Source organism: Schistocerca cancellata, chromosome 3, assembly GCF_023864275.1.
Source record: "Schistocerca cancellata isolate TAMUIC-IGC-003103 chromosome 3, iqSchCanc2.1, whole genome shotgun sequence".
NCBI lineage: Eukaryota > Metazoa > Arthropoda > Insecta > Orthoptera > Acrididae > Schistocerca > Schistocerca cancellata.
This window is the reverse complement of record NC_064628.1, coordinates 451,641,311-451,667,509: the sequence shown is the minus strand read 5'-3', so window position 1 is coordinate 451,667,509 and position 26,199 is coordinate 451,641,311. Positions and strand designations below refer to the sequence as shown.

Sequence of the window (26,199 nt, the reverse complement as noted above, 5' to 3'; positions counted from 1 at the left end):
GTTTTGTCAGGAATGGCTCTCCCAAGGCCGTCAGTAGTTCTAATGGAATGTTGTCTACTCCGGGGGCCTTGTTTCGACTCATGTCTTTCAGTGCTCTGTCAAACTCTTCACGCAGTATCGTATCTCCCATTTCATCTTCATCTACATCCTCTTCCATTTCCATAATATTGTCCTCAAGTACATCGCCCTTGTATAGACCCTCTATATACCCCTTCCACCTTTCTGCTTTCCCTTCTTTGCTTAGAACTGGGTTGCCATCAAAGCTCTTGATATTCATGCAAGTGGTTCTCCTTTCTCCAAAGGTCTCTTTAATTTTCCTGAAGGCAGTATCTATCTTACCCCTAGTGAGATAAGCCTCTACATCTTTACATTTCTCCTCTAGCCATCCCTGCTCAGCAATTTTGTACTTCCTGTCAATCTCATTATGGGACGTTTGTATTCCTTTTTGCCTGCTTCATTTACTGCGTTTTTATATTTTCTCCTTTCATCAATTAAATTCAATATTTCTTCTGCTACCCAAGGATTTCTACTAGCCCTCGTCTTTTTACCTACTTGATTCTCTGCTGCCTTCACACTTCATCCCTCAGAGCTACCCATTCTTCTTCTACTGTATTTCTTTCTCCCATTCCTGTCAATTGTTTCCTTATGCTCTCCCTGATACTCTGTACAACCTCTGGTTTAGTCAGTTTATCCAGGTCCCATCTCCTTAAATTCCTATCTTTTTGCAGTTTCTTCAGTTTTAATCTACAGTTCATAACCAATAGATTGTGGCCAGAGTCCAATTTAAAACCTGGTTCCTAACTCTCTGTCTTACCATTATATAATCTACTGATACCTTTTAGTATCTCCAGGATTCTTCCATGTATACAACCTTCTATCATGATTCTTAAACCAAGTGTTAGCTATGATTAAGTTATGCTCTGTGCAAAATTCTACTAGACGGCTTCCTCTTTCATTTCTTTCCCCCAATCCATATTCACCCACTATGTTTCCTTCTCTCCCTTTTCCTACTCTTGAATTCCAGTCACCCATGACTATTAAATTTTCGTCCCCCTTCAATACCTGAATAATGGAGACCTGGTTTGTAGTCACACCAATATAAAAAGCTGTGCAATGGTTGCAGCAGAGCTGATATGCAACATCGGTGCTTTCACAGGTGTCCTGGCCCCCAATTTACCTTTTCCTTTTTCCAGTCATTTGCATTTGTTGATGCCAAATTGATACGTTACTGATTTCAGAGCCAAATGGCTCAAAGTCATTTGGCTCTGAATTTAATAGCGCATAATGTTGACATCAATACATACAGCTGAGTGGAAAAAGGAAAAGAAAAAGAGGGGAATATAAAAACATTAATTTTCCCTCCATTAATGGTAAAGCAGCTTTAACAGAGTGGTCACAATGATAAGACCCGTTTCACACAGGAATACGCAGAAGAAGGGTGCAGTATATTGCCATGAGGTTGAGATCATCAGCTGTGTGGAGAACAGTTGGTAAGGCAATGGAGACATTGCTTGATGCTTATCAGATCAGGGTAATATTGAAAGAGAAGAGGTAAATTCATTTGATTTTTAATAGTATTGACCATAATCCAGTTACTCTTCTGTCTTCCATCACAATGGAAATCACAAGATCGTTCTGTGCGTACTCTTTACAGCTGCCTACTCCAGTCCCATCACTAGTTGAATCTGCTCCATCAAAAGAGCACCACATTTGAGATGATCCTTGGAGCTGCCACAATTGTCACTGATTACTTATTCGCCCTCTTCTCCTCATATCATAATTATCACAATTTTCAAATTATGATTTTTCTTTTAATTTTACATAATTTCTTTCCTGAGCTGCTGTTTCTCTACCATTTCATTTTACTTTCATTCTTTCTGTTGCTCCACATTTCCATATAATTTGTACTTCTGTTGTTCACTGCCCTTGTCTTTTCTCTGACTTTATTCACCGCCCTTCCTGCTGCTTCAAACTTTTAAGGTTTTTAATCTCATTTGTTGCTAATTTCATTTTCCACTCATCCTGTCCTGTTTTTTTGCTTTTTAGACTGTGTGTCATGGACAAATCCTCATCTCCCATTACTCTCATTCTCTCCAAATTTTTCTCTTTTGTAACATGTAGGCATCTTTGATTCAGAAAGCTTGTGTTTCTTATTATTCTCAGTTCTGCTTACTGCTGCAGCATGATGGTAAATATAATACCTTTTCTGTATAAGTTTCATTAAAATTCCATTAGTTTGATCTTTTCACATACACTTTAATTCATTATTTTTATTTCAATCTTGTCCTCTGTGAACTCAGGAAACTTGCATTTTTTTAAGTTCTTACTTTATAATGAGCCATTCTGAAGTTGTTACATCAATTGTGTGTACTAATTTCCATTATTAATATTCATATCTTTGACTTTCTGCATAGAATATAGATTACACAAGGTACTTATATGTCATTTTTTATTAGTGTTTTCAACATCAAAACAATAAAAGCCTTGAAAGGACAGATTGTCTGTATCTATGTTTAAAACTGATATGCTAATCTTGATTAAACATGTACACAATGTAATGAGATGAGTCAGGAAGCTAATACAATAAATCATTAATAAATTTTGCTATGCTATTCCCTTTTTTTTTTTTTTGTTTGCATCTCTCAGGAAAAGAGTTTTCAGCATAGTACAACAGAGCATTCTTCTACATATCATACTGGTCGAAGAAAATGTGAACAGTAAAATGACTAGTAAAATTTAATGAAATTTTCATAATTTCCCTCACCTGTAAGTCATTGCAGTCACCGGGCATTACTGTACAACCACATTTGCAGGAGACATGTTCTTCTATTTGCACGTACCCACAAGTTACATAACCAGTGTTTCGTTCGTTACGTCTTACCTGGAAGTTCCACAATAAAATATTATGACAACAATTTTAATTTATTAAATATGATGGAACCATGGCTTCTCTCTCTCTCTCTCTCTCTCTCTCTATCTCTCTCTCTCTCTCTCTCTCTCTCTCTCTCTCTCTCTCTCTCTCTCTCTCTGTGTGTGTGTGTGTGTGTGTGTGTGTGTGTGTGTGTGTGTGTGTGTTTCTTTTCTTGTTTATATGCCTAATATATTTTAAAAAATTCCAAAAGACTTTCATTCTCCCATCCTCTCTATCTCTCTTTTAAAAAAACACACTACATTTTTTCGCATGACCAAGGTTATGTAGGCTCCATATACAGGGTGAATCATGTAAAATGTAACACCCCTTTCATTTCATGAATGGTTCGAGATATAGAAACAAGGTTTTTGGCAAATGATAGTATGCAAAGGGGCATTTACCTTGGAATGTGATAAGAAGCCTTAACTCCTGTGTCAATTGAGGTATTGAAGCAAGTGTGATATTTTAAATAGAATGATATATTATATTTAATGACATTGAAAGCTCTTGAAAAGACAAGTACAATGACAATCCTTGTTAATGTAGAGGCTGAAACTCTTCACAAAAGAATCCAAGAAAAATTCTAAAATTTAAAGGTAAGTCAGCTGGAATTGTGTTGTAAATATGCTCATGCCAATCCACATTGTAGTAGTACCCAGCCTTATGAGTATTTACTTGTCTGCACTGCAGAACTAGCAGAAACTGTCATCTATCAGCAGGTCATTTCTGCTTCAACATTCCTTACATGCAGCCATCTACACCAATGAGAAAAAGTTAGACATGCAGGTTTTATACAGGAAATGGTGGCACAAGATGTATTTCCAAGGAATGTGGTATCAACCACAGGAGTATCATTCACATCTTGCATCGACATCAATTCCATCTGTATCATCAGTCACCACATCAGGCACTCCTCAGGATGTAATTTCAAAAGTTGCATAGAATTTTGCTGGTTTGATCTGCACCAGTTGCAAAATGACACTATGTTTTTACAGTGTGTGCTCTTTACTGATGAAACAACTTTTACAAACCATGGTAATGTACAACAACAAAATGACCATGAAGTGTAAACCTATGGTTGGGCCTCATAGGAAATTCCATTTTCAGGCCTTTCTTCATCTCAGGAATGTTAACTGGAAATATGTATAAACACTTTCTTACAGACATTCCCACTGGATAAGCAGTGGTGTATATAGTTCCAACATGATGGCTGCTCAGCTCACTCTTCCCAAGTTGCAATGCAAAGATTCCTGACCATTGGATAGGATGGAATGGCTGACCAGGTCTGTTGACTTGACACCTCTTAATTTCTTTTTATGGACAGCAACTATGCCATATGATATATGCCATCAAATCACCACAGCATGAAATGCCATGTCACTCATTTTACTTTCATATGTTCATCTATCTCTCAAACAGTGATTGTAAATGTGCATTGCAGTTGATAATAAACAGTTTGAGAACATATTTAAGAAAAGTATAAAACTGCCGCCTTTCATTAAGAAAAGTATTTATTTTGTGGATGACATGTCAACAGTCATTCTGAGTAAACTGTTATTTAAATTGTATCCAATCTAGTTACAATTTCAAGTAGTATTTATACACCCATTTGTCCAACAGCAGGTGGTTTACTTCAGGAAGTATTCAGGTGTTTCCAGGAAAAGACAGGTCAAGTATTTTTTTTCCTGAATTTAAATAAGTTATCACAGCAGTTTATTTTATCCCTGGATTAGGGCTGTTTATCATGAGGAAGTATGAATGAATGATATTTCTGTTTTAGCTTTGACAAGTAAGCAGAAACGGGGAGGGTTTAAATGGAAAACTGCCTGATGAAACACTAGTTGTCTCCACAAAAACCTGGAGACACAAGCACAATTGAAATACTTTTCTCAAGTCCCAGCTGAGGCATAAGAAGCTATCATTTGCTGTAGTTCCATACACAAAGATCATAGATGACCCTGTAATTGTGTCACAAAAGAAATGAGGTTTCATCTTAGTAGCCTAGATTTGTCTTGCTGCATTTAACTACAGTGCCTCACATGAGAGCTCTTTTGGCAGTCTTTAAACTGCAGGAGCTGACTCTGGCCACATTCCTTTCCAGTTTTAGTACATTTCTCAGATACTTTTAACGAGTTTCAACCTCAACATTAACAAGCATTGTATCACTGTGCTAATCTTTTTAAGCATTTAAGGATGCTTTTAAAGAGAGTATACCATTTTATTTAAAAAATGATACTTGCTTCAATATGTTGATCACCACAGGAGTTAAAACACTTTATTACATAACAAAGTACATGCCCCTTAGCATACTATCATTTGCTAAAACCCTCATTTCTATACCTGGAACTATTCACTAAATAAAAGGGGATTTACATAAAGTTCAAAGTTCTCGGAAAATGGTAGAACTTTGATTGCACCAAGAAGGGCCCATTGCAGTTATGATTGCTCAGATACAATAAACAGTTATCACCGACATTATGCTGGCTGGACACACAATGCTGGGATTGCAGTTTTGCAGGTGGCCTGACATGGAGACTATATCAGTTGGGGTGAGTTGAGGGAGAAAGAGGTGAGAAGCAGGATGGATCAAGGATGGTAGGTAGTGGCTTAGAGGGAGGCAGCAGATGTGCAGAACTGGAATGCAGGAAGGGCCGGTGGCAGGTGCCAGGGCTAGGTATGTGAGACATGGGCGTTGGAGTCTGTCAGGTGGGGTGCACAATGAAGTTAGCATGGAATGGGAGGAGGTGGTATGATAGAGGTAGGGGAAACTGTTGGGCAGGCAGTATGGGGACAGTATGTTAGCAGAGATAGAGACCAGGAGAATTACAGGAGTGAAGGATGTGTTGCACGGATAACTCCCATAATCCTCCTGGTCCCAATCACCACCAGTCTACTGGCCAACAACATTTGCCAAACAGTTTTCTGTTCAGAACATTTTTAGAACACTGTTCTTGGGAAAAACACAGTGGTTGATAAAATTATTCCAATAAAACAGTCTAGATACATTTACGACTTGCTGATGAGTTTTGGTCTCCTATAAGGCCATTACCAGACCTTTCTTTTTTAATCTTGTAACAAGAGTGTTACATTTTGTAAGTTGACAAAGAATGAATACAATTATAAAAGTAAAATAACCTAAAATAAATCACTGTATACCCTTGGTGACACCAGGAACCAGTTCTACAGAGCAGGCTACTCTGAAGAGACGTGTTTGGGCACAACAAATAGACTCTCACAATTATAGTTTTTGGCCATTAAGGCCTTCGTCAACAATAGACAAGACATACATACATACATACATACATACATCCCATCCCATCCATCCCCTCCCTCCCCTCCCTCCCTCTCTCTCTCTCTCATGCAAACACAATTCACACACACGACTGCAGTCTCAGGCAACTGAAACCACACTGCGAGCTGCAGAAACACTATGATGGGAGTGGCGACTGTGTGGGGGTAAGGAGGAGGCTGGAGGGGGGAGGGGGAGGGATAGTATGGTGGGGGTGGTGGACAGCAAAGTGCTGCAGTTAGACTGAGGGCAGAGGAGAGGGGGTGGGGGGGGGGGGGGAGAGGTGGAAAAGGAGAGAAATAAAAAGACTGGGTGTGGTGGTGGAATGACGGCTGTTCAGTGCTGGATTGGGAACAGGGAAGGGACTGGATAGGTGAGGACAGTGACTAATGAAGGTTGAGGCCAGGAGGGTTACTGAATGTAAGATGTATTGCTGGGAAAGTTCCCACCTGCGCAGTTCAGAAAGGCTGGTGCTGGTGGGACGGACATATGGCACAGGCAGTCATTGAAATGAAGGATATCCTGTTTGGCAGCGTGTTCAGCTACAGAGTGGTCCACTTTTTTCTTGGCTACAGTTTGTCAGAGCCATTCCTGCGGATGGACAGCTAGCTGGTTGTCACGCCTACATAGAATGCAGCACAGTGGTCTATTACAGGGGTATGAGCCATGAGGTAAGTGATTGAGAGCAGGGGTTGTGTAAGGATGGAAATGTATATTGTGTACCGTATTTACTCGAATCTAAGCCACACTTTTTTTCCAGTTTTTGTAATCCAAAAAACCGCTTGCGGCTTAGAATCGAGTGCAAAGCAAGCGGGAGTTCTGAAAAATGTTGGTGGGTGCCGCCACAACTAACTTCTGCCGTCGAATATATGTAGTGCTACACAGGCATGCTCTGTAGGCACAAAGATAAATACTGGCACCAAAACCTCTGTGTCAGTAAATAATATAAAAAAAGGTGGAAGGCGAGCCTTTTTCCTCCGCCCAGACTTTCGACCACTGCATTTTGGTACATTATCCAATGAAGTAAATGCAAATTCTGTATTGTTGATCTTCAAATGTAGCAGCATTTCCATGTACTAAGAAAATCCGACTGGCAAGACTGTTTGGGATGTTTGTCAATATGGCCAACTCTACGTTCTGAATTTTTTTCCTACCTGTGAGAAGGAACTTTTGTGAGTTGTGAATCACATGCAGTATTCTCTTCGCCATGAGATTAATACGAATATAAACATCTTGCCATGTATTGTTTCATGTTTGCTACTATCTCATTTAAATCCTGTCTGCCTAATAAACTACGAAACTAGAGTGAGACAACCGCAAACACGGAAGAATATGCGTATCGTGTCATGTTTATATTCGTATTATTCTTATGCCTAATAGTGATACAGTCAGAAATGAAGCACGGCAACTGACTAGATTTTTAAATCTAAGATGACTAATTTCTGTGCAGAATGTAATGAACTAAAGAGGCGCCTGCAAAGATTTTCAAACGAAGAAAAATTTTCGCTAAAATTTCGTTCAGAACATCATCTATCATACGCAGTCTATTATTTGGTTCTTGTTGATCATTATCAAAGAAAGCAGTAGTGTAAGTAACAACAAATGTTTCGCTAATGAGATGATTCCTCTCTATTTTTTATTTGTAAGCGGCGGTAGCGTGCACAAAAGCAAGCCATGCCGCGAGCGGCGACAGGCCATAAACATGCACTATCAGAATGCGACAAACAATGCATGACACAGTACAGTAATGCATTTTCAGCTTAGTGATGTAAACACCTATAACAAAGAAAACGGCGCTTATCAGATCAAATAAAAATAAGCAATCAATTCAAACCATACGAAGCACGTGAAAAAGGAAGGATATCCATATAAATACGGACGGAGCGCCTGACGCGTAGCAATGGCTACCTGGTAAAGCTTAACTGCTAAGCTTACGACTCGAACCAAACTACTGCAGCTGTATTGTCATTCATTCGAGCTAAATTGTGTCTCATATTACAATTAGACGAACTTTGCTTTGATTTGGAGGTGCGACCTAAAACTTTTCTCTCCCCCTTGAATTTCGAGTCTCAAATTTCAGGTGCGGCTTAGATTCGGGAAATTTTTTTTCCTTGATTTCGAGTCTCATTTTTCAGGTGCGGCTTAGATTCGAGTGCGGCTTAGATTCGAGTAAATACGGTAGGTTTGGTGGACAGGGGAATACTAGTGTGGGAGGGGTGGGAAGGATAGTGGGCAGGACATTTCTCATTTCAGGGCATGACGAGAGGTAATCAGAACCCTGCCAGAAAATGTAATTCAGTTGCTCCAGTCCTGGGTGGTCCTGAGTTACGAGGGGAGTGCTCCTCTGTGGCCAGATGGTGGGACTTTGGGAGGTGGTGGGAGATTGGAAAGATAAGGCACAGGAGATTTTATACAAGGTTGGGAGGATAGTTACAGTCTGTGTCTGCCCCGATAAATGAGTGGTCAGCGTGACTGATAGCTGTCCTATGGGCTCGGGTTCGATTCCTGGCTGGGTCGGAGATTTTCCCTGCTCAGGAACTGGGTGTTGTATTGTCTTCATCATCATTTCATCCCTGGCAAGCAGGTCACCCAATGTGGCGTCGAATGTAATGAGACCTGCACCAAGGCGCCAGACCTGCCCCACAAGGGGCCTCCCAGCTAATGATGCCGAACGCTCATTTTCATTACAGTCAGTGAAGGCTTCAGTGAGACTCTCGGTATATTTCAAGAGGGGCTGCTCATCACTGCAGATGCAACAACCATGGGTGGCTAGGTCGTACAGAAGTGACTTCTTGGTATGGAATGGCTGGCTGCTGTCAAAGTGGAGGTATTGTTGGTGGTTAGTAGGTTTGGTATGGACAACCAGCAATGCATCCACAGCTGCCGCTCTTCCCTACTTTCCCCCCCCCCCTCCCCCAATTCACTGTCCAACATCCCCACCATACTATCCCTCCCCCTCCCTGCCCCAGCCTCCTCCTTTTCCCCAACCCATCGCCACCTCCATCATGCACTGGTGCTGCTGCTCACAGTGTGGTTTCAGTTGCCTGAAACTGAGTTATGTGTGTGAGTTACCTTTGCGTGAGTGTGTGTGTGTATGTATGTGTGTCTATTGTTGACAAAGCCCATTGGCCAAAAGCTTTCAAGTGTGAAAATCTGTTAGTTGTGCCCATCTGCGACTCAGCATCTTTGCTATATGGTGAGTAGCAACTTTCCTTCTCAGAATATTGTTACATTCCATTCTGGATTTTCCATTGTTTGAATACATAGTTTGTGAAGCATTCACACAAACATATTTCCCACCCCAAAAGGATGTGCTTTTGCAGTGTCCTACACTTCATGTCCTTCTTGTGATATATACTGAAGCTGCACTGTTCTTCTTTGGCACGCTAGTGTAAAAAGGGACGACAAGTCAGCTAAGTTGCAAAATCTGTGCAAGTCAACCATTTATGTACTTATAGTTATGTATATAAGATGACTCCTGGTGTTTCCTTTGTCTTTGAGCTAAATCTACATCTACATCTACATCCATACTCCGCAAGCCACCTGACGGTGTGTGGCGGAGGGTACCTTCAGTACCTCTATCGGTTCTCCCTTCTATTCCAGTCTCGTATTGTTCGTGGAAAGAAGGATTGTCGGTATGCCTCTGTGTGGGCTCTAATCTCTCTGATTTTATCCTCATGGTCTCTTCGCGAGATATACGTAGGAGGGAGCAATATACTGCTTGACTCTTCGGTGAAGGTATGTTCTCGAAACTTTGACAAAAGCCCGTACCGAGCTACTGAGCGTCTCTCCTGCAGAGTCTTCCACTGGAGTTTATCTATCATCTCCGTAACGCTTTCGCGATTACTAAATGATCCTGTAACGAAGCGTGCTGCTCTCCGTTGGATCTTCTCTATGTCTTGTATCAACCCTATCTGGTACGGATCCCACACTGCTGAGCAGTATTCAAGCAGTGGGCGAACAAGCGTATTGTAACCTACTTCCTTTGTTTTCGGATTGCATTTCCTTAGGATTCTTCCAATGAATCTCAGTCTGGCATCTGCTTTACCGACAATCAACATTATATGATCATTCCATTTTAAATCACTCCTAATGCGTACTCCCAGATAAGTTATGGTATTAACTGCTTCCAGTTGCTGACCTGCTATTTTGTAGCTAAATGATAAAGGATCTATCTTTCTGTGTATTCGCAGCACATTACACTTGTCTACATTGAGATTCAGTTGCCATTCCCTGCACCATGCGTCAATTCGCTGCAGATCCTCCTGCATTTCAGTACAATTTTCCATTGTTACAACCTCTCGATACACCACAGCATCATCTGCAAAAAGCCTCAGTGAACTTCCGATGTCATCCACCAGGTCATTTATGTATATTGTGAATAGCAACGGTCCTATGACACTCCCCTGCGGTACACCTGAAATTACTCTTACTTCGGAAGACTTCTCTCCATTGAGAATAACATGCTGCGTCCTGTTATCTAGGAACTCCTCAATCCAATCACACAATTGGCCTGATAGTCCATATGCTCTTACTTTGTTCAATAAACGACTGTGGGGAACTGTATCGAAAGCCTTGCGGAAGTCAAGAAACACAGCATCTACCTGTGAACCCGTGTCTATGGCCCTCTGAGTCTCGTGGACGAATAGCGCGAGCTGGGTTTCACATGACCGTCTTTTTCGAAACCCATGCTGATTCCTACAGAGTAGATTTCTAGTCTCCAGAAAAGTCATTATACTCGAACACAATACGTGTTCCAAAATTCTACAACTGATCGACGTTAAGAGATATAGGTCTATAGTTCTGCACATCTGTTCGACGTCCCTTCTTGAAAACGGGGATGACCTGTGCCCTTTTCCAATCCTTTGGAACGCTACGCTCTTCTAGAGACCTACGGTACACCGCTGCAAGAAGGGGGGCAAGTTCCTTCGCGTACTCTGTGTAAAATTGAACTGGTATCCCATCAGGTCCAGAGGCCTTTACTCTTTTGAGCGATTTTAATTGTTTCTCTATCCCTCTGTCGTCTATTTCGATATCTACCATTTTGTCATCTGTGCGACAATCTAGAGAAGGAACTACAGTGCAATCTTCCTCTGTGAAACAACTTTGGAAAAAGACATTTAGTATTTCGGCCTTTAGTCTGTCATCCTCTGTTTCAGTACCATTTTGGTCACAGAGTGTCTGGACATTTTGTTTTGATCCACCTACCGCTTTGACATAAGACCAAAATTTCTTAGGGTTTTCTGCCAAGTCAGTACATAAAACTTTACTTTCGAATTCATTGAACGCCTCTCGCATAGCTCTCTTCACACTACATTTCGCTTCGCGTAATTTTTGTTTGTCTGCAAGGCTTTGGCTATGTTTATGTTTGCTGTGAAGTTCCCTTTGCTTCCGCAGCAGTTTTCTAACTCGGTTGTTGAACCACAGTGGCTCTTTTCCATCTCTTACGATCTTGCTTGGCACATGCATCACACAAATTCATTTTGAAAACTTATGTTCAAAAACTTTACGTACAATTTATGCATGTTTTTTCATCTTGACTTTATCAAAACTCATGTGGGTGTCATTATATACTGTGTCATATTTAATTGTCAGTTGTAAACATTATCTATGCTTTTCAGGAATGAGATATATTGTGTAGTATTATAACATCAATTGTAAACTTAAACTGTGATTTTCACAAACCTTGACCACAATATCCTCATTCACAACTAACAGTTCTCAAATTTCAATACCAGAGAAGGAAAGTTGCTACTCACCATATAGCAGAGACGCAGAGTCATGATAGGCACAACAAAATAGTTCACACAATTATAGCTTTTTGGCCATTAAGGCCTTTGTCAGCAGTAGACACACATACATACACGCACAAACACACACTCACGCAAATGCAACTTGCACACACATCTGCAGTCTCAGAGAGCTGAAACCTGCAGATTCCAACACACCCAGACAACATTGTGAAAACCATCAATGTTACCCTGTTTGAGCTTTTCAAGTACCTATATATGCCATACAGCTTGAATAATGTGGCCCACACATAGCAGTGATTCATTGATGGACACCTCTCTGCCTACCCCACTGCTACATGTATTTAGATGTTTTGATCTACTCCAGTACCCTCGAAGACCACTCAGTTCATTTAGAGCAGGTCTTAGACACCTTCTGTAAAGGAGAGACTATCATTAATGAGGCTAAATCCCAACTTGAACAATCTAAGGTCACGTTTCTGGGCCGCATCTTGAATGGGGGTGGCATCTGCTCCATGGCAGAACATACAGGTACAGTCCAGAATCTTCGTCTACTGGAAACATACCATGACTTACGTCATTTCCTTGGTACACTAAGCTTTTACTACCACATCTTACCACAAATGGCTACTTCACATGCATTGCTGACAGACACACAAGCCAAAAAGGACAAACACAGCAAGAGGAAGGTCACATGGCTAGCAAGCATAAAAGAAACATTCCTGACCTCCAAGAATCACTAGTCAGTGCTATCACACTAGGCCATTCCACCTCAAATATGTGACTCACCCTTACAACAGACACTGGCAAATTGTCAATGATGTACTGCAGCCACTAGATTCATCTCCAAGAATCTTACATTTCCCCTGTCTAAATGGTCTGTGTACAATCAAGAGCTGCTTGTGATCTACACTGCCATTAAACATTTTTGAGAGGACATAGAAGGGCACAACATAACAGTTTACACTGACCATAAGCCATTTGTGACCCAATATAAAATCAGCCTCAAGACATCAGCCCCTGCCTTTTCCACCACCTAGACCTTGTTTTGCAGTACACTACTGACATCCACCACATTGAAGGGGCAGACAACATAACGACAGATTCCCTTTTGCAGATCAGTGCAACTTTGTTACAGTATAACTGTGAACTTATGGCCACAGAGCAAGCCAACAACCCTTGCATAGTGAACTCTTAACAGATATGACAGCCAATCTTTGAATAAAATGCCGAATCTTACCCAGTACAGAGCTAACACTGCTGTGTGACATGTCCCAAAACAGAGTATGCCCCCATAGTGCCACTCAGTATCTGTCAGGGAATGTTCAACAGACTACAAAACTTGATCCACCCAGAGATCAGAACATCATAATACCACCATCATGATGGGTTAGAGTGACATGGGGTTAAGCAAGACTGCAGGCACTGGGCACAGTGCTGCCTACCTTGTCAATGAAGCAAAACCTGTGGATATGCCCAGCTACAGCCAAGACACTTTCTGATACCCAAAGCATTTTTCAAACATGTACGTGTCAACATTGCAGGATATCTTCCTTAATCTGAAGGCATCTGTTACCAGCTTTCGGCCATTGATAGATCACTGAGATGCGGTCAAGGCAGTACCCATCCATGATGTACAGTAGAAACAACAGCGCACACATTTATAAAGTCATGGATCATGCATTTTGTAATCTCGGAATGGATCACCACAGACCAGGCCCACAGTTTGAATCATCCCTCTTCACAGACCTATACTGCCCGTGCGGCATCAGTCACACGTGCGCCACCTCTTACTATCTCCAGAGCAACAGCTTGGTTAAGAAGTGGCACAGGACTGTGAACACGGCCCTAATGTGCCATGGTGGGTCCTGCTATGAAGCACTGACATGGGTGTTCCTTGGCATTCGGACAACACATAGAGACAACATCCATGTGTCACTTGCCGCAATCCTATAGAGCAAAGCCCTATCGCTTCTGGTAGACTTCATACGACTTAGGTTCGATATAGTGCACACTGACCTTCATACTAAAGGCACTATTATGTTACACCCCATTGCATTCCATAACATAATAGACACATCAAAATTGTAAAATAAGCAGGTAACAAAATACCCTTCACATAGTACAGTGTTAGAAGATGTGTTCCTGCTGCAGCTAGAGTCAGGCCGACAACACACGAACAAACTTCTAGGTGCAAGAGGCTGCCACTAGGTGGCGCTACATACTTCGTATGGAAAATTTACAAAGACATGCAGTTACAAATGTGCCTGTATCATAGTAATATACAAATGCATAAAAAATGCAAGAGGATTTAATTCATAAAAAATATAAAATAACTGTGGGACAGAGCTGCCTGGATATAACCACAAATGTTGCAAGGGAAAAACATTTGGTCGACCTCATTACAAAAAACCACAATGATTATTTACCTATTATTGTAGGATTACAGCATTCCTTCATGAAGAACATATTCCAATTTTTATAATATTGCAGCAAATTCATTGGTACAATACACCGAACAATAAATAAAATATCTGATAAAATGTCAGCCACATACACTAATAGTGCGTCTGAACGCATGAAATAAAATAAGAGATGAGACCTATTGCATATTATAAGATGTTGAAAAATATAAATTACATAACACTTTTTATTGGTAATATCACATATGGATAACTATATACTTTCTGATTATAAACCAGATATCAGGCTTCATGTTGTATCTAGTTGCGACCTAGACTTTGAGCCAGCATCATTTTTTTTTTTTTCATTGAAAGGCAATGCTCATATGTTTATGCAGTGTTTATAGTCACATACATAAACATTTTTTAATAAAAGATTTTCATTAAAGTTTGTAAAAATTCCTATGTTACATTAATTTGAATAGTGTACACACACTTTTCCGTGCTGCTCAGTACTATGCTGTATTAACTTCCCGTGATGTGTGGTAAAGTACTGTCTTATGACTTATAATATATTAAACTTCCTGGCAGATTAAAACTGTGTGCCGGACTGAGACTTGAACTCTGATCCTTTGCCTTTCGCGGGCAAGTGCTCTACCAACTGAGCTACCCAAGCACGACTCACACCCCGTCCTCACAGCTCTACTTCTGCCAGTACCTCGTCTCCTACAACTTATATTCTATAATATATTGTTTATTACTGCAACTATTTCCATGACAGTAAAGTGAGGTGACCGAACAGCAATTGATTTGAACGGCAGTTTAGCATCTTTTTAAAGTAAATGCACACTCTGTTGTTTAAATATGGAACTAAGGCTACAGTCATTAAAAATCACCAATAGGCCTATTTGATACTTTCAGATGATGTGACAGTCGATACAAAATAATGTTGTATATCAACTTCAGAAAATAAAGTAATTTTCTGGAAATGTAACCACAAACACCTTTCCTTGTTATTAGAAGCATTTTTGGTTTTAGAATTTGAAACGAGTTTTTATGGGCAAAGTTAGCGCTTGAATGGATATTTACAGAAAGCATAACATGTTGTATTTATACTTTGGTGATGTAAAAAAATAAAATATGAAGGCTTGTCTTTCAAGGGGTGACTTTGAGCAGTGCCGTCCATATTCTTTGACACTGGCAGATCAGTTGATCAGTGCTAACTAACAGTGTAAAATTTTATGTTGGACAACTTATAAGTGATGTAAAATTTTGTTTCTGAGAAACTGCATTCCAAGATGGAATCAGATGTAGATTTTTTTTTGTATAGCCTAATGTTCCTGATGTGTCAGGTTTTGAGGAAGAAGACATTTGTAGGATGCTACCTGGTTCTAAGGCAGGTAGATGGGGAAGGCTTCATTTCGGGTTTAAATTTGATGGCTATGACATCTCTTGGAATGGACACTCTTTCTCCATGACTTCCTTTGCTGTAGAGTATTTACAAATATAATTCTTTAAAATGTGATGCCTGTTTTTCCATTAGCATGAATAAACTCACACAAATTGTTTTGAAAAGGTCTATTATTGAATAATTTTATTTCATAAGTATTTCCATTATTAGCAAAATTAAACTATAATCATACAAAAAGTTTCAAGTAAATAAAACTGAAAAGTAAGCGGTAATCTTACAAGATGAATTCTTTAAACCTACCTGTGTTTTTGCTTTTTTCAGTTACAAAACTTTTATTCTATAACTATGTGTTATATGTATGAGTTAGAATACAGTTTTGGGAATTTTGGGTGATTCTGGTAATTAGTCACGCAAATATCCTCCAATTCACATGCTCTACAAAAAGCCTCATGCAAAGCATGCCATAGTGTTTAAAGGGTGACAACAACAAAGTCTGTGAGGAACATTCTCTCACAGCATGTAAACTTCTTTTATTTTCGAGGAGCAGTTCCCGTTAGCTAGATCTCTGTGTTGACATACACAGTTGTACCAAAACATTATGACTACTGTCCCCTGCGAGACTAAGTCCCACACGGTCATGTTGCAGGCATGTGACACAGTAAGGATCAAGGGAGTGGAGGTGAAAGGGGAATCATGCTAGTAATGATATGGTCCACAATCAGGGAAATGCACTGACGTAAGTGACTTTGATAAAGAGCAGACTGTCAAGGTCCAGCACCTGGGAATGAACATCTCAGAAATGGGATAGATAATCAGCTGTTTCTGTGCTATGGTCATAGCAGCTATGAAAATGGCTGGAGGACAGTGATAGCCCAAGTTGGTGATAATGTGTGAAAACTTCATCACATGGAGGTCAGAGGCTTGTCCACTCTGTAAAGCAAGATAGGCAGCAGTCTGTGGTAGATCTGATGATGAAGTACAGTGACTGTGTGTTCCCACATTGATCCAATGATATCCTTAGCCACATCTGCGGTAGTCACAGGATCGTCACTATTGGATTGTGTATCAATGCAAACATTTTGCCTGATCAGATGAGTCATATTTCTTATTACTCTGGTCTGATGGTTGTGCCTGGATATGCCATCATTCGGGCAGATGCCTGCTCAGGACATGCACCATGCCATAGATGAAGGCCAACGGGGCAATTTTATGCTGTAATGGATATTTTCCTGGGCTTCCAGGAGGCCTGTGATAGTAATCAAAGGCACACTGACAGCAGTGGACTATATATATATGAATATTCTCACACTCCACTTTCATCCTTTCAAGCTTGTGTCTTCCTTGACAGCAATGACATGTTCAAGCAGAATAAATTGTCTGTAACACAAGGTCAGAATCATGTTAAAGACATTGAGAAGCATGATAATGACTCATGTTGAAGTCTGCACCATCAAATTTGCCTGATCTGAACGTGGTGGAACACATCTGGAATGCTATCAAGTTCTGGTTCTGCATTCACAAACCACCAGCCCATAATTTACAGGAATCGTATCACCTGTGGATAAGCATCTGTTGCGACATACCTGCAGAAATGCCAAGGACTCGTCAGATTCATGCTATGCAGAACTGCTGCTGTATTGTGTTGCAAAGATGGTCCAACATGCTATTAAGCTTGTGGTAATAATGTATAAGCTCATCAGTTTAGTTCTTCACTTGTTCCACATGTTTTAATATTCTTCATCATTATGCGATTGGCACAGCGTTGTGTTATTTATGGTCGATACCTGTTATCTGATGCCATAAACTGAAGGTAAGACTCAAGATTCCAGAAGCGAGATAAATTTGCATCTACAATTTTGAAAAGCGAGGCCAAGCTTGTGAAATATAGAGCATAACATTTGAACACTGACATTTCAGGAGCTTTGTAGTAGCATAAAGAAAAGTATATAGTGAGAAATAATGCTATAAATTTTGGGGTTGCTTATGATGTACAAAATATAACCCATAATTTACTTACTGCAATTGGTGTCATTTTTTTCTTTCTTGGAATACATGTCATGCCCGACATACAATGTCCAGCACATCTTTTCACAGTTACTTTTGAAGGTAAATACTGAAAATATTTAGAAAAATGTCAAAAAAATTGATAAAGATTTAAGCATATTTCATTATATATCTGTTCTCATAAATGTAATTCAACTTACATATAAAAATACTTGAAATATCTGTGTCAGTTAATTTTTACATGGAGTGTAGTGTACTGTTTACTTACAGTGTATGATTTATCTTCTGATAAAATATCAATAATTACATCCTTTGGTTTTCCACACATATTCTTTATGGTAACATCACTTAAGTCTTTCATATGAGTCTTAGTAGAACAGTGTGCTGCACCTAGAACACAATTATAAAATATGGTTGGTATGAAATTTTGGTTTGGAGAGAGCTAAAATTGAATGTATAGAGCAGATAAACCAAACATGTAACTAAAAATTCAAGTTACAACCATCTTAATAACAGTCATGGGGATGCAGGAGAACATATACTATGTACATGGTAATGAACATATGAATGAACAAAAGATGTAAAAAAAATGGTAGCTTTCAGAACCAGGGGTCACTTCAGTTCATAAAAGGAGTGATTATACATATGCAATATGATGTTCCAAGAATTAAAAATGCAGAGTTTAGGTATGTGATTGGAGCCAACAAAATAGTGTAGAGAGAATTCCATGGGCATGGGAAAGAGGGAGTGAGTGGTGGTGCATGTGGAGTAGGAGAGAGGCAATGGCTAACATGGCTGATGGCGCATGAAGCAGGCATGTTTGTTGCACCTACAATTCGTCAAACTTTTCCATCCACTTACAGAAAGGGGTTTATCAAGCTGAGGGAGGAAAATCACTCAGCAATAAATGAATAGAAATGTATACCTGTTATTAGATGTAATAAACTGAAGGTAAGAATACCAAGTGTAGTGACAGATAGCCAGCTCCTGCTAGTCACAATTTAATGACAGCATAACCATCGCAGAAAGCAGGAAGTAGATGTTTCACTGTTATGCCAACCTTTCTGACTCCAGTACACAGGTATGACAAACTGTTTGGAATCACTGGTATTATCAAAACATGGGATGCCTTCATCACTACAACAGGGAGACAATATGACACCTGGGGTGTCTGCACAACATGCGGGATCATGGTCTGTATTAATAGGTCTGTATTAATAGCCCTCTCCCAGGCCAGGATATCAACTCAGTGACTGCTGTAGACTGAGTTACTGCGTGTGTGTTCCTGAGAAGCATCATCACTCAATCACCATTCAATGGCATAGCCATCAACATCAGTTAGCAATAGTTCTATAGGATTGCTTGTCACATGGTCCTTCATGGAGCACCAATGGGCCCAAGGGCCAAATTGGGACTCTACTGGCAGATAACCTGCTTAGAGACTCCACCAGACGACCACTGGGGAACGGAGTTTGCTTGCTGGATGACTTCAACTTCACTGCTATTCACTGGATACTCATGAAGTATGACTGGGGCACCAACACTGATTCAACATTAGCTGTCATCAAGCTGTCTGCCTAGTGAGAATGCTCTGCTCCTTAGACAATGTCCTGCTACAGCAGCGGCCACGATCCTGGCAATGTATGCCACTGATGACCTTGGATTCTGCAGACACTTTTCCCAATACACTTGTGCCTGAAGCATTGGTATGAGACCAACAGATGAGTCTGTTGGCAATGCTGAACTTGCTCCTACTCCCCAGTGAGTGAATCTGCACAGTCAGGGAGAAGAAGCTGGAATAGCCATGGTGACAAGCTGCCACCTGCTCCCCCATCGTCTGACAGGGCTGACACTGCCTAACAGGCCTGTCACAGTTTAGTGTCAGAAAAGCTAGTGGGGGCAACACTAAAGCCAGGAGACCTGGAGTAACTTTGTTTCTGGCACACTATATCACATCATAGGACATCACATCCTGGTGAGCCAACAGCAGTGTGTGATGTAATTATTATTGAATACTGAAACATTTAACAAGTACTAAGCGAGGTGGCCCAGTGGTTAGCACGGTGGACTTGCATTCAGGAGGACGATGTTTCAAACCTACATCTGGCCAGCCTGATTTAGATATTCTGTGATTTCCCTAAATTTCTTCAGGCAAATGCTGGGATGGTTCCTTTAACAGGGCATGGCCAACTTCCTTCCCCATTCTTCCCTAATCCTATGGGACCAATGACCTTGCTGTTCGGTTCCCTTCCCCCCCCCCCCCCCCCCCCCCAAAAAAAAATTTAACAAGTAACAGAAAGAATGTGCAAGATATATGAGCTGCTTTTGTTTGTGGTATGATATAATGGTAATAGAGAGATTTCAGAACCAGTTTTGAAACTGTAAGGCATTTCCAGGGGCACATATGGACTCTGGCCACAATTTATTGGTTATGTACTGTAGATTAAAACTAAAGACATTGCAAAAAGAGAGTAAATGAAGGAGATGAGTCCTGGATAAGTTAAAAGAACCAGAAGCTGTTGGGAGTTTCAGAGGGAGAATTATGCAACAGCTAACTAGAATAAGGGGAAGGAATACAGTAGAAGAGGAATGGGTAGTTTTTAGAGGTTAAATGGTGAAGGCAGAAGAGGATCATGTAGGCAAAGAGACAAGACCTAATAGGAATCCTTGGATAATACAGGAGATACAGAATTTAATTGATGAAAGGAGAAAATATAAAAATGCAGTAAATGAAGCAGGGGTAAGGGAATACAAACGTTTAAAAAAATGAGATGAACAGGAAGTGGAAAATTGCTAAGCAGGAATGGCTAGAGGAAAAATATAGGATTTAGAAGCAGATTTCACTAGGGGCAAGATGGATAGCAACTACAGGAAAATTAAAAGAGGCACTGAGAGAAAAGAGAACCACCTGTGTGAATATCAAGAACTCAGATGGAAAACCCGTCATAAATGAAGAAGGGAAAGTTGAAAGTTGGAACGAGTATATAGTGGCTCTATACAAGGGAGATGTACTTGAGGGCAATATTACAGAAGTGGAAGAGGATGTAGAACAAGACGAGGTGGCATATATGATATTGCAAGAAGAATCTGACAGAGCACTGAAAGACTTATAGTCAAAAAATGGTCTTGGAAGTAGATGACATTCTGCCCAATCTACTGACAGCCTTGGGAAAGCAAGCCATTACAAAACTGTTCCATCTGGTGTTCAGTATGTATGAGACAGGTGAAATACCCTCGGATTTCAAGAAGAATACAATAATTCAAATTCCAAAGAAAGCAGGTGCTGACAGGGTGAACATTACAACTATCAGTTTAAAAATTCCTCTCTTGTCTTCAATCTTCCCCTCAACTATCAGTTTAAGAATAATGATACTTTTCATTTCATATCATGTGCCTTAAGTAAGCTTGTTTCTTATGTTTCATTGCAGTTAGCAGTTAGCAGTCTCCTTTTACTATTCTCAAGATCTCTTCATTTGTATTCCTTGCTGTACATGGAATTTTAAGAATTCTTCAATGTAATCACATCTTGAATGCTTCCAACTTGTTCACGGTGTTCACTTTCAAAGTCCAACTTTCCACACCATACAAAACCACTGACCACACATAAATAGTTAAAAAGCTATGGTTGCAAAATAACTCAAATTCTTTAAGGAATAATGGAAAAACTGGTAGAAGGTGACCTTGGGGAAAATCAGTCTGGATTCTGGAGAAATGTAGGAGCACATGAGGCAATTATGACCCTACAACCTATCTTAGAAGATAGGTTAAGGAAAAGCGAACATAAGTTTATAGCGTTTGTAGACACAGAGAAAGCTTTTGACAGTGTTGACTGGAATACACTCTTTGAAATTCTGAAGGTAGGAGGAGTAAAATTAAGAGAATGAAAGGCTCTTTACAGCTTGTACAGAAACCACTTAGCAATTATAAGAGTCGAGAGACATGGAAATAAAGCAATGGTTGAAAAGGGAATGATACAGTGTTGCAGCCTACACCCAGTGTCATTCAATCTGTACATTGCAGCTAAGGAAACCAAAGAGAAATTTGGAGTAGAAATTAAAATTCATGGAGAAGAAATAAAAATTTTGAGGTTTGCTGATGACATTGCATTTCTTTCAGAGGCAGCAAAGGACTTGGAAGTGCCGTTGCATTGAGGATCATGCATTGCTCTCTTGCCAGACAAATGCATTTCTCTCAGTATGTGTTTATTTACAGCTCTGTGCTTTGTTTGACACCTATCATGCAGTAATCTTGGTTTCTTTAGAAGTATCTTGAAAGGAGGATATAAGATGAACATCAACTTAAGTGAAACAAGGATAATGGAATGTAGCTGAATTAAGTCTGGTGAGGCTGAGTGAATCAGATTAGGAAACAAGACACTTTAAAAGTAGTAGATGAGTTTTGTTAGCTGTGCAGCAAAGTGACTGATCATGGCCAAAATATAGAGGATATAAAATGTAAAGTGGCAATGGCAAAAAAGCATTTCTGAAGCAGAGAAATTTGAAAACACTGAATACAGATTTAAATGTTAGGCAATTCTTTTCTGGAAGTGTATGAAGTGTAGTCATGCATGGAAGTAAAGCATGGACATTAAACAGTTTAAAGAAGAAGAGAATGGAAGCTTTTTTAATCTGGTGCTACAGAAGAATGCTGAAGATTAGATGGGTAGATTGTATAACTAGTGAGGAAGTATTCAATAGAATTGGGGATGAAAGGAATTTGTGGCACATCCTGACTAGAAGATGGGATCAGTTGATGTGACGTGCTCTGAGACATCAAGAGACTGACAGAGAAGGTTGAGAAGGCAAGCCTTGCTTATGGAGTTTCAGTGGCGCTCACAATTTGCAGCATTGTCCCCTTTGCTTCTGAGTTGAGTGGAAGCACCGGACCAGAGACTGCAAAACATCTGTGACAAGCCAGGCTGCAAATTTCTGGACTTGCACCATAGGGTTGAGAACTGTAGGGTCCACCTAAATAGGTCAGGTGTGCACTACACATCTGAGGGTGCTAATCACATAGCTGACTGTGTGTGGAGTGCACACATGTGTTATTTAGCTTAGGCAACTCTCCATCCAACCCACATAATGATAGGTTAGCAAATGCAGAAGTATCAGTGTAAGTTCAAAAGAAATGCCTCTCAGGGGTGAGAATATAAAAAAACCTAACAGTAAACTGCTGAAGCATTCACAATAAAGCACCAGAGTTTGATGTGCTCATGAAAAGCAGTGAAGCTCATGTAATACTAGGTACAGAAAGCTGGTTGAAACCTGAAATTGATGGCAGTGAGATTTTTGGGGAAAATTTAAGTGTATATCAAAAGGATGGGCAAATGGGAAATGTAGGTGGTGTATTTGCTGCCGTAGACAATAACCTCATATCCCCCAAGGTAGAAATTGAAGCTGCATGTGAGATTGTTTGGGCAAGACTCAGTATCAGGTCGGGCATAAAATGATAACTGGATCCTCGTTCTGCCCACCAGACTCATCTCCTGATGTAACCCACAACTTTAGAGAAAACATCAGTTCACTTGTATTTAAGTTCCCCAATCATACTGAATCATCAGTGGAGAGTTTGATCATCAAACAATTAATTAGGAATGTTACGGTTTTGTTAGTGGAGAGTGTGATACGATATCCTGTGAAATTTTACTAATTTCCTTCTCTGAAAATTACCTAGAAGAGATAGGAACCCCACTCATGATGGAAATATATTGGATCTAATGGCAACAAATAGGCCAACCTCTTTCAGGATGTCCACATTAAAAATGATGTTAGTACCCATGATGGTTAGTACCCATGATGCAGTTGGGGCAACAATGATTACAAAGTACAACTAAAACAAGCAGAAAGATTTATATGTTCAGTAAACTAGATAAAAATTCAGTAGGGTCATATCTCAATGAGGAACTTGAAAGTTTAAGCACAGGGTAGGACCATGCAGAGGAACTTTGGTTCAGGCTTAAAACAGTAGTTGACTATGCATTAGACAGCTATGTACTCAGTAGAACAGTTCATAATGGGAGGGAACCTCCATGTTTGACAATCACTGTAAAGATACTTCTAAAGAAACCAAGATTACTGCATGATAGGTGTCAAACAAAGCACAGAGCTATAGATAAACACATACTGAGTGAAATTCATTTGGCTGACAAGAGAGCAATGCATGATTCCTCCAATGGAAAGATGAATGAAATAAGTATTAGTGCCAGTGGTGTTGAGAAACAAGTGAAATCATTAAAATTGCACAAAGCTCCAGGGACCGATGGAATCCCTGTCAGATTCTATACTGGATTTGCAGCTGAGTTAGGTCCCCTTCTAATTGCAATGTATCATAGATCCCTTGAACAAAAAACCTGCCCAGCTTTTGAAAAATGCAGAGGCGACACCTGTCTACAGAAAGGGTAGTAGAAGTGATCCACAAAACTACCATCCAATATCCTTGACATCAATTTGTTGTAGAATCTTAGAACCTATTCTGAGCCCAAACAGCCAGCCGGAGTGGCCGAGCGGTTCTAGGTGCTACAGTCTGGAACCGCGCGACAGCTACGGTCGCAGGTTTGAATCCTGCCTTGGGCATGGATGTGTGTGATGTCCTTAGGTTAGTTAGGTTTAAGTAATTCTAAGTTCTAGGGGACTGATGACCTCAGAAGTTAAGTCCCTTAGTGCTCAGAGCCATTTTTTTTTTTAGCCCAAACATGAGGTATCTTGAACAGAATAACCACCTCAATGCCAACCAAATAACCACCTCAATGCCAACCAGCATGGATTTCAAAAACATCACTCATGCGAAACCCAACCTGCAATTTTCTCACATGTCATACTGAAAACTTTGGATCAAGACAGTCAGGTAGATGCCTTAGTTCTTGATTTTCAAACATCATTTGATTCAGTACCACACCTACAATTATTGTCAAAAGTAAAAAAAAATAGATCATATGGGGTATCAAGTAAAATTTGTGAGTGGATTGACAACTTTTTGACAGGGACGACACAACATGTTATCTTGGATGTAGAGTCATCATCAGATGTAGAAGTAACTTCGGGTAGGCCTCATGGAAGTGTGTTGGGGCCATCGCTGTTCATGCTATATATTACTGACATTGCAGACAATATGAATAGTAACCTCAGGCTTTTTTGCAGATGACACAGTTATTTATAATTAAGTTCCACCTGAAAGATGCTGCATAAATATTCAGTCAGATCTTGATACGATTTCATAGTGGTGCAGATATTGGCAACATACATTAAATGTTCAGAAACGTAAAATTTTTGGCTTCACAAAACAAAAAACTGTAGGATCTTATGAGTATAATATAAATGATTCACTGTTGGAATCAGCCAACTCGTACAAATACCTGGGTGTAACACTTTGTAGGGATATAAAATGGAATGATCACATAGGTTCAGCCATGGGTAAAGTAGGTAGTAGACTTTGGTTTCTTTGCTTAAAAATCGCTCGTGTGACCAGTTATAGAATGTTGCTCATGTGTGTGGGACCCATATCAGATAGGACTAACAAGGGATGTTGAATGTGTATAGAGAAGGGCAGCATAAATGGTCACAGGTTTGTTTAATCCATGGTAGAGTGTCACAGAGATGCTGAATGAGCTGAACTGGAAGGCTCTTAAAGACAGATGTAAAATGTTGTTGTTGTTGTTGTTGTGGTCTTCAGTCCTGAGACTGGTTTGATGCAGCTCTCCATGCTACTCTATCCTGTGCCAGCTTCTTCATCTCCCAGTACCTACTGCAGCCTACATCCTTCTGAATCTGCTTAGTGTATTCATCGGTCTCCCTCTACGATTTTTACCCTCCACACTGACCAATACTAAATTGGTGATCCCTCGATGTCTCAGAACATGTCCTACCTACCAATCCCTTCTTCTAATCTAGTTGTGCCACAAGCTTCTCTTCTCCCCAATTCTATTCAATACCTCCTCATTAGTTATGTGATCTACCCATCTAATCTTCAGCATTCTTCTGTAGCACCACATTTCGAAAGCTTCTATTCTCTTCTTGTCCAAACTATTTATTGTCCACATTTCACTTCCATACATGGCTACACTCCATACAAATACTTTCAGAAACTACTTCCTGACATTTAAATCTATACTCGATGTTAACAAATTTTTCTTCTTCAGAAACGCTTTCCTTGCCATTGCCAGTCTACATTTTATATCCTCTCTACTTCGACCATCAGTTATTTTGCTCCCCAAATAGCAAACCTCCTTTACTACTTTAAGTGTCTCATTTCCTAATCTAATTCCCTCAGCATCACCCAACTTAATTTGACTACATTCCATTATCCTCGTTTTGCTTTTGTTGATGTTCATCTTATACCCTCCCATCAAAACACTGTCCATTCCGTTCAACTGCTCTTCCAAGTCCTTAGCTGTCTCTGACAGAATTACAATATCATCAGCGAACCTCAAGGTTTTT

At 40.1% G+C, this 26,199-nt stretch overlaps 1 protein-coding gene across 1 annotated transcript in view; it reads right to left on the bottom strand.

The window, feature by feature from the left end:
- The window catches only part of LOC126175211 (vascular endothelial growth factor A-A-like), a 68,829-nt gene that overhangs the window by 17,661 nt on the left and 24,969 nt on the right, over positions 1-26,199 (bottom strand). Inside the window, exons 3-5 of the mRNA XM_049921840.1 lie at positions 18,036-18,157; positions 17,781-17,876; positions 2,765-2,881 (exon numbers count right to left, since the gene is read on the bottom strand). Of these exons, the coding sequence (XP_049777797.1) occupies positions 2,765-2,881; positions 17,781-17,876; positions 18,036-18,157 (335 nt within the window). The remainder of the gene's footprint in view (positions 1-2,764; positions 2,882-17,780; positions 17,877-18,035; positions 18,158-26,199) is intronic.